The sequence below is a fragment of the Echinops telfairi genome, unplaced genomic scaffold, assembly GCF_000313985.2.
Source record: "Echinops telfairi isolate 266 unplaced genomic scaffold, ASM31398v2 ScPeMD7_2;HRSCAF=8, whole genome shotgun sequence".
Taxonomy (NCBI): Eukaryota; Metazoa; Chordata; class Mammalia; order Afrosoricida; family Tenrecidae; genus Echinops; species Echinops telfairi.
The window spans coordinates 70,629,981-70,639,856 of record NW_022103898.1 but is presented as its reverse complement, the minus strand read 5'-3'; the positions used below and the strand labels follow the sequence as shown (position 1 = coordinate 70,639,856).

At 34.8% G+C, this 9,876-nt stretch overlaps 1 protein-coding gene across 5 annotated transcripts in view; it reads left to right on the top strand.

The window, feature by feature from the left end:
- MON2 (MON2 homolog, regulator of endosome-to-Golgi trafficking) overlaps window positions 1–9,876 on the top strand; it is a 129,055-nt gene that overhangs the window by 81,594 nt on the left and 37,585 nt on the right. For 3 of the 5 annotated variants that reach the window (XM_004700486.4, XM_004700485.2, XM_045289939.1), the window contains 3 exons: window positions 3,661–3,804; window positions 4,420–4,437; window positions 4,729–4,857. In XM_004700486.4, coding sequence (XP_004700543.1) covers window positions 3,661–3,804; window positions 4,420–4,437; window positions 4,729–4,857 — 291 coding nt within the window. The remainder of the gene's footprint in view (window positions 1–3,660; window positions 3,805–4,419; window positions 4,438–4,728; window positions 4,858–9,876) is intronic. The other 2 variants (XM_004700487.4, XM_045289923.1) reach the window with 1 other exon arrangement.

The following is a 9,876-nucleotide window of genomic DNA, read 5'->3' as shown; positions in this document are numbered from 1 at the left end:
TAATGTTTACCACTCACCTCCACCCAATTTGTACATCGTCTTTTGGCATTTGTAGTGCTTGAAGTATCTCAGATGCCAAAGAATCACCTTAGCTTTTCTGTTAGTGTTGTTTTCGATGTGATAGATAACCGTGGGTTGTAGAGACACTAGTTTAACTAAAATAGCTATTTGTATTTTCAGTGGTGGCATAGGGAGGAATCTCGCCTGTCATCATTTAACTCTTTTCCTCTGAATTGGCCGTACTATTACTGCCTTAGAGGGAATTAAAAAAATTTTTTTTCTCTCAGAAAGAAAAAGCTTGGGACATGTGTTACTCCCATAATCTAGAACTCTTATTCAAATATTTGAATCAGAAGTTTACGTTCTTGAGATAATAAGCACCAAAAAGAAAACAACAACACATCCATCCCTAAAAAAATTTGGGGGGAAAAAATAACCCACGTGATCTCATTTTTTTAAAGCTCTGCTGTAGCAGTAATACAAGTGGAATTGTTCATCATGACTAGCATGAATTAGTTCCAAACTTTTTATAGCTTTGAAAACAATATATACCTTTGATCTGAAACTTAGGAAACTTTTATTGTTCATTATGTCAGTCACTGTCAATTTATGTCAGATATCATTTTACATTATTAATTTTCTCTGTACATTGTTTTATCACATATGTGCTTATTTTACATGATTATCACAAACCTTGAATATGGTTATGGTGTAAGAGATCTTTAATACTGTATTTCTTCTTTCATATTTCTTATCTCTGTGTATGTTCTACATGTATATATATCTTTCTTAATGGAAAATTTAACATATTTTAATAGCAATAACTATGTTTATATTTCTCCACAGATATAGGAAAAATGTACTTATTTACTTGGGACTTTATTCTTAAATTAATAAGCTGTCAAACATACCATTTTGATTGCAATCTATTTTGAAAAAGGGCTTCTATTTTATTTGTCCTCACTACCCTTACATTTTAGACTTTACTGTCACAATACTCTCTTTGATTTCCAAGTCACTAGATCTCAAACAAATTAACTTACTGTATATATTCGTGTATAAGCCGAGTTTTTCAGCACATTTTAATGCAGTTTTTGTGGTAAAATTAGGTGCTGTGGTTTATATTCGGGTCGGCTTGTATGCAAATATTTATGGTAGTTATATATGTTAATGGATTTCTTTTTTTGCCAAGGTATTGTGGCATGCATGGGCACCTGGAAATTTCATAATTGGCCTTCCACATATATTGTTCTCCAAGAAACTGCTTTTTTTCTTATTTTTAAACTTCCTGAAGTCATGTGGCCAAATACCTTAGCCACCTCCATCACTAGTGCTTCTGGAGTTAATTAATACTCCAGAAAATGCCATCGCATTCAGTGACTGTGTGCACTAAAGCCCTGTATTATACTTCATATGGGCAAGTTTTTTTGTATGCTTGGTTTTCCTTGTGGTGAAAACATATACACTAAAGCACTTAAGGGACAAGTCTTTAAAATGTTTCTTTACTTGAGCTCCCTCATCTTTAAAATGAATAGGGATGACATTTGTAAGATTCTTACTGTTACAAATAGAGAGTCAGTCAGTGTTAGCTCTCATTTTCATCAACTCCAGTAGTAAAGACTTTCATACATGGTAGACAATGAATGAATTATTGTTAAATGGGATAATAAAAGAAACCTTGGATCCCACTTCATTAGTTAGGTATATAGTTTCTTAATTGCACACTGGTAGGAAATATTGTCTAGATTATTGATTCTGAGCCATTAATCTAAAATCCTTTCAGGTTCATACTCTAAATTTTTCTTATATACCAACTTCAGAGTACGAAAGGGAATCCAGAATTAACTGCTACTTAGCTGGGATTATTGTGAATAACATATGGGTTCTGTACTATGGATTTTAATATCCCAGAATTTATTTATACATCAACTGCTAATAACACTATTAATAGGGATTTTTTTTAATTAACTGAGTTTTCAAAATCAAAATTATTATCCAATGTTAAGATATTTTCAGAGAATATGATACTTCATTTTTCTAAGATAGCTTCAAGTTTTGCCCCTTTTTCAAAGTAACATTTGAAAGATTCCACTGGGAGTAATCTCTAGTGTCTTTTTCACAGAGATAATGATTCATGTTTATTTACCTCTAAGGTAAAACCCTGCAAGTTATTAATAAAAATATAAAAAGTTATAAGAAGCAGTCAATAAAGAGAATTTTTTAGACTATATTTTAAAAATAAAAACTTTTAAAAGTTCTCCACTATTTCAGAGAATTTGTGAAATTGGTGTTGTCTTATTCTGCCTTTTAAAAAATCATGTTAATTACATAAGCACTTTACTTAGTATTGCCTATACCTAAAGAGTTGCCATATATATATAGTTTGCTCTTTATGTATTCATATAGCTTTACTGAAAACTTCAATTATGCTTACATCTTCTTTGAGAAAAAATGAAATTTAACTACTCTATGATAAGTTGAGCCATAAATAACATAAACATTGTGTTATTCTCGGTGGACTAGAGAAACAAACCCATAAACACGCACATGTGTATAAGAGAGAGTTTTATATAAAGGGTAATTATACATTAAGAAAGCATTCCAACCCAGTTCAGTCCAAGCCCATTCGTCCAATATTAGACCATATGTCCAATACCAATCTATAAAGTCCTCTTCAGACTCACAAAATACATGCAATGATGCTGAGTGTGGGACAGTCACAGGCCAGTGGGTAGAAAGTCTTTGGATCCGGTGGTGTTGTAAGCATCTCAGCACTGGCAGGCTTCTCCATGTAGCTTCTCCAGCTTCAGGGCTGCATCAGGTTAGGTCCATGTGGCTTCTCCAGCTTCCAGGGCATAGCACTCTGTGTCTTGCCAGTAGAGCATCTCCAAGGGAGTGAAGTAGTGAAAGGGAAATAGTGTCTCCTGCCTTCAAGAAGGAATACAGGATTTCCTAGAATTCTCAAGCGAAGGCCATGCCCACATAGAGGCCTCATTGGCTATGATCTGATTGACAGACTAAACTCTGCCCCTTCACTCTTAATCCTCTCAAATTGACACCAGATTATGAAACTACCACAAACATAAATGTGTACATATATTTTAAAATTAAGTTCTAAAATTTTTCAATGCTTTGAATTTTTGTTTAGTGTTTTCAATGTTCCCAATTGGTTTCTCAAGTATAATGTGATTGTGCTTTATATTTCACAAGCAATAATTACATTTTAGACATTTTATAAATAACAAATAATAAACATCTGTAATGAATATGATTATTTGTTAAAGTCAGTGGATCAGTCATGGTGTACAAATCAGCTTTCAGGAAACTAATATAATTTCAATATGAGCCAGGATCATCATGGTCATTGAAACATTTTGAATGGTCAGATGACTGTGGAAGTGAATGATCAGATTGTAGAATCCCAGGACTTCTTGAGACTTCTCTTTAAATGCCTTCCCTTTTTCCGCACTATTAAGTAGTAAATCACAATTTTTATTTAAAAACATTTGTACCTATTAACACATTTTATGTGGTAGTAATTTAACTGGATGTGGTGGTAAAATAGAACAACTTTTGAGATTCTCTAGTTAAATAAATCACAGAAGATAATTTAATGGTGCTTAGATTATGCATTCTAATGTTCACATCTTGCTTTTATAGGCCATCTGTGTAGGACCAGAAAACATGCAGATAATGTACCCAGCTATATTTGACCAGTTATTGGCATTTGTAGAATTTTCCTGCAAACCTCCCCAGTATGGACAACTGGAAACAAAGCACATTGCAAATGCAAAATATAACCAGGTAATTGACTAGAAATTATATTTACTCATGACTTATAAATATAATAAATGGACTTTGATTATCCTACAAAATGAGGTTTTTCACTCACAAACTTTCATATGTCTTTTAACAATGTAAGCTGAACAGAAACATTTGGAAGACTGGTTCTGTGTTCCTTTTCTTCCTCTTTATAACTTTCCTTTTCTCAAGTGGTTCTCCAACAAGTTTGGCCTTTTATGTTACTGTACAAGAAATTTTCTTGAAAAATATAAATTCCTTTGTAACTCCTTCTTGGTTGCCCCATCCCACTGCTAAATGGATTCTAAATCTCCCAGTCTAAACTGATCTGAAATAGATGCCTGTTATGCAAAGTGAAGAACTCTTTCTATACAGAATAAGACATAGTATACTACTGGTGTGATACTGAGTTGGATTTTACATAAAAGATTTTAATAGCCATAGTTGGCAATTTAATTTTGTTTTGACATAAGGAAAAAGATTTCTAAATGCATGCAACATTACTGATTTTGTTCACTCGACATAAAAATTTTAATTTGACATGGTCCAAAAAGTAGTTTTAATATGTATTAACTTTTCTCATTCTATTTGTCTTGCAACACAATGGAATCACAATAGATCCAACTATTTGCACCGGTGAGTTAAATTTCCTAAAATTGTCCTAACCTATTGGCAACAAATAAACTATATCTTTCCCAGTTCTTGATAGAATGTTCTATGTATTTGTTTGGATAACTTTAATATATGTCTGGATGAAAATTTCTTTCATGGAATATATTTTCTCCTTGAAAACTTTGCATGTAATACACACTGACCTCAAAACAAGGGCTGAATAAGACAAAGATGTTATCTCTTTGAAAACAATATAATTTCATGATTAATCTCCTTTGCCACCTTTTAACTCCATGTGAAAATATTACTTTCTAGGCGGAGTGGGTAGCCTTGAATTATGTACCATTTGCTGAAAGGTCTTTAGAAGTAGTTGTGGATTTATACCAAAAAACAGCTTGTCACAAAGCAGTGGTGAATGAGAAAGTCCTCCAGAATATTATTAAGGTATCTTTTCTATTATCTGCACTTTTGTTTCATGATATCAGTATTATTGAAATTACTTTTTAGATCATCTAATGTTTGAATAAGTGGAAGATCAATTTTATATTATTTATAGTGGCTTTTATGCAATGTACATGAGTTGTGTTCATGAAATCATTTTTCTAAAGTATGAGGTTGTGTGTGTGTGTTTTAATGAAAACTACTTAAAATAGTCTGCCTTTAAAAATACAGTATGCCTTGTATTTGTTACAATTTAAAAATTTTGTTTCTTGAGATAGTAATACTTCTCAAACTCCGAAGTTAATGAGTGTTTGGGGAGATATTAATGATACAACTTGTTAATTTAATTATTATGCATATTATCTTAATTAAGTTTGTTTTCTTACCGCCCCCCCCAATCTCTTTTGACTTATTTCATGATTTTTTTCCCCTTCATTTTGAAGGACAATCCTAACCCTTGCTCCTCTTCTAGTACATAGATGTGCCTACTGTTCTAAACAAATACATTTCTCTTGGCATCCATCCATTGCTCTTTCCACTTTTCTTCATTGCTGATTCTTTCCTTTTCCTCTGAGCATCTTACTCTTTAGCCTGCAGAAGCGATGAAGTGTTTTATACTATAAGAACTTTCAATAGTACTAGTTATTCAACTTGCCATCCTTTTCCGCTTTTCTGTACTTTGCACCCCCTTTAAACAACTGTGGCCTTCTTCTAGCCACCAATCAAGCTGCTGCTGTGTTATAGAAACTGCTTCTCAAAGTTACAGGATAATACATCTACAAACCCTAAGTCCTTTTCTCATTCTGTATCTTCCCTGCAGCATGCTACTGACCTCACCTTCTTAAAACTCTTTCTTCCCTTAATTTCCATGATACTTCTTTCTTACCTTTCCCACCACAAGCTGTCTTCTGTCTTGCTTATGCAGCTTTCTTTTTCTCAATCATGTCTATAAAGTTGCTTACTAAATGGCTAGGGGTTTGAAAATTAATAAGAACATTTTATATTTAATAAATCAATGTAGGAAGCACAGAAAGGCAAACAAATATATTACAGTATATTGAGAGCTAAGTGTAGACCACAGAATGGAGCTTTACAACCAAATGGACCTAGCAAACACTAATGCACTGTTTGTATGATTTTGACAATACCACTTATAATTCTTGACTGTTAAGAGAATGAAATAATACAGCATTAATTGTGCTTGCCACAATTAAAGGTAGTCAATGCTAAATAAAATTCTCATTCTCCCCACAAAGAAATAACTGTCTCTGAGTTCTGGGCAAAATTATCAAAGGTACTTGATAATGTCCTTGAACAAAGAGTAAAAGCTTGCTAGGTGAAAAAGGGAGAGAAATATAAGGTAAATTGATGTCAAAATTGTGTCAAAATTGATGTGAAAATTGAAAGTTTTCAAGAAAATGTGAGAAATTTGATGTGCCGAGGGAGCAGTGCTTGGAGTAAGTCTGAACAGGTGAATGTGGTTTGTATTGCCTTTCATTGGCAGATCACCCTTTGATGTTTTAATCATTTGAATGGCTTAACACTGAGGCGTGACTTGAATTAGTTTATATTTTTAGGCAAATTAAAGTTCACTTTTGGACAATTAAACACTTTGTTCATACTGCTTACTATATTGTATCATGTTTATCTAGAAAAACTACCTTTTTCAAAAAGGAGATTTGTGGGAACCGGAATTGCTTTTTCCAACTAAGCATAAATTTACTGATTACTCACTATGTGCCAAACCATGTATTAATTAGAAAGTTAAAAACTAGAGGACAGGCTTTAGGTTAGGCCAGTGGTTTAGCAGTATCACCAAAAGCCAAATTCCTTTCTCTCTATTCTGCTTTCTAAGAGTTGGACTACATCCTCTTTATCCTACTGTAAACCAATAACATGTATGTGTCCTAGGTACCCAATGGGAAGAGGAGAGTATCATTCTCCCATATCGTTCTTCTTAACATTCTAAAAGTGACCTGAAGTAGACTAGCTTTGACTCTGCCCATTCTTGAACCAATGATTATCACCAGGAAATTGGAGTAGATGAAATGGAGTAGATAGATTGGCTTAATAAGCTAATCATATCCTTACCCTAATTCCTAAATTTAGTTGGAACCAGCTTTTTCCCAAAGCATATAGGTTGTGGAGGTAGAGGGAAAAGAAAAAGATAACTAGGTTCTGGATGGGTTGATTATGTATTAGTGAAGGTCTGTCTCATGCTACAAACCTATATCCACCATAAGACTACTCTGTAAAAATTTGTTTGAAATATGATAAAAGTTTGTACATCCATTCTGTAATTGTGTGAAGTATGAACATCTCTTGTACTCTTTCTTTCCTAGACTCGAATTTTTATTTTAAAATTTTTAATAAGAATTGTCTGACAGTTTACCTAAGTTATTTAATGCTAGTGCTCTGAGATAGCTCACTGATAATTTGGTCTGTTTAGTCTTCTAGTTACCAGATATAACTTGTCTCATCAGAGAAGTCCATCCCTAATCACCAAATTAATTCTTTTAAATATTGATAGCACCTTGTTCTGAAACTTGATTAGTTTAGAACTTGATTAGTTTTTGTTTAAAAAACAAAACAAAAAGCTTTAACATCTTAGTCATAACTCAGATATTCTGCTGTACCCTCAATAGTCACAGATAAAGAAGCAGTCTTCTTCATTTATCAGTTATACTGAAAAAGAAAAAGTACATCAAAATATTATACTAAATTCAGGGTTTTAGGGATAAAACGTAAAGTCTTCAAAGTGATACTACTTTAGGCTGGTTAACTTTCTCCGAAAAAATAAGTAAGGATCCGTGGTGGCTTTAAGGATTTGGCTGCTAACAGAAGGCCAGCAGTTCAAACTCACCAGCCATTCCAAGGGATGAGGCAATTTGTTTCCATAAAGATGTATTGCCTTGAACCAAGAGGGGAGTGTAGCAGACCAGCAAGGGAGCAAAACCAAAAAGTCCCTGAGGAATCCCCTTTGTATACTTATGACTGATGGGGTGGGGAGCACTTCGCACCTCACCCAAACTGGTTGGGGAAACTCACAAGGGGGCCACACTGAAAGTCTAATGGTGTAATTGGGCTGGGGGTGGGGAGGCACTAGACTGCTCCATAAGAAACTGCAGGGAGAGCAATGGGGACTTATAGGAGGCATGCTTCTAGGTCACGAATGCTGTGGAATAAAAGGGTATAGATGCTGTTAAGTAAGCGGGTTTTGGGATATGGAACCCTGAAAGAAAAAGGGGACTGGATTGATGGATTATAACAGGTCTGGCTTGCTCTTTAACAGAGATATACTCATCTCTCTGGGTCAGGGTAACAGGCTTGGAACTATTGGTATGGTTTGTTTTTTTCTTTTGGTGTCTGTCTACATAAAATAGGCAAAATTAACAATCCCAAGAAGATAGCGAAGGGACCCAGCGCTGGGGAAGGGGAGAAGGAAGTGGGGGAAGGTGAGTGGTGAGGCAGTAACCACAGGGATTAGAAGGGTTCTAAAATTGACGGTGAGGAGGGTGTAGCCTTCCTGGTGTGTTTGGTCAATTGAAATGTATCCAAGAGGAATTACTGAGATGTGAGCAATGAGTAAACAGGATAGTGGGGCAGGAGGAAAGAAAAAGAGGTAAGAAGAAGAAAGTAAAAATTACATATATAGGTATAAATATAGATATGTAAAGATATAAAGATAGGTGTATCTGTGTGTGTGTGTGTGTGTGTGTAAATACCACAAGGAATCAGATGGACTTTGGGTCTCTACTTAAATCTTACCTCAGTACAAGATCGATGTGTTCTAATAATGTGACATTGTATAATACTCACCTTCCCGACATTGCTGAAGATAAAATGGGTGCATAAGCAAATATTAAGAAAGTTAATGGTGTCCAGCTATTAAGAGTTAGAGTCTGGGGTCTTAAAGGCTTGAAATTAAACTAGCGCCCATCTACCAGGGTAGCAACAAAGCCTACATGGTAAAAGCACACCAGCCTGTGTGATCATGAGATGTCGATGGGGATAGGTATCAGAAGTTCACAAACAAGCAATCAAATTGACGTGGAGCATGGACAAAGCGGAGACCCAAAACCTACATGTAAAATAATTGGACAGTCTCTCACAGAAGGGCCACAAAGAAAGGATGATAAATCTAGGGAGCAGTATACCATTGATGAAACACATAACTATCCTCTAGTTCTTTAATACTTCCTCCCCTTACTATTATGGTCTTTGTTTTACCTCATTAATCTTGTTAGACCTGCATATGTTCATTTGTATAATTAAGAGCGTTTGCTGCATGAAATCCAAGATAGCCCTTCAGAAACAGTAACAGGAGTAATGATTCCCTGAGGGTACAGGAAGGGTACAGTGGGGGAGGGGGAAGTGATACCAATTATTACTGTCTAACCCCACTCAAGGAGAGTGAACAACAGAATTGCAAGTGAACAGATACATTGTGTGGTATAAGATACAGCTAATAATAATAATAATAAAGGTTCCGGGGTGTCGGGTGGATGAGGGAGGGGATAAAAGGGGAGCTGATAACAAAGACTTCAAGAAGAAAGAAAATGTTTTGAAACTGATAGTGGTAGCAGTTGTAAATTATTATTGATCTAACTGAATTATAGGTTGTTATAATATCTGTAGGAGTTCCCAATAAAATGATTAATTTAAAAAAAGATGGTTGAGAAAAAGATGTATTACCTTGGAAAAACTGTGAGCAGTTCTACTCTGTCTAATAGGGTCTCTCTGAATCAGAATGAACTTTATAACAGTGGCTTAAACATTAGTTCACGATCCCTGGTGGTGCAATGTTTAATCAGTTGGCTGCTTAGTCTATCCATTGGCAGTTAGAACCCACCAACCTCTCCACTGCAGAGAAGATCTAAGCATAAAGATTGCAGTATAGGAAATCCTATGAGGTAGGTCTATTCTGTTATGTTGGGTTACTGGGAGTCAGAATTTTTTCAGTGACACAATAAGAACAAAACCTTAATGGGAAATTATAAACAATGCTGATCTCTTTTTTTT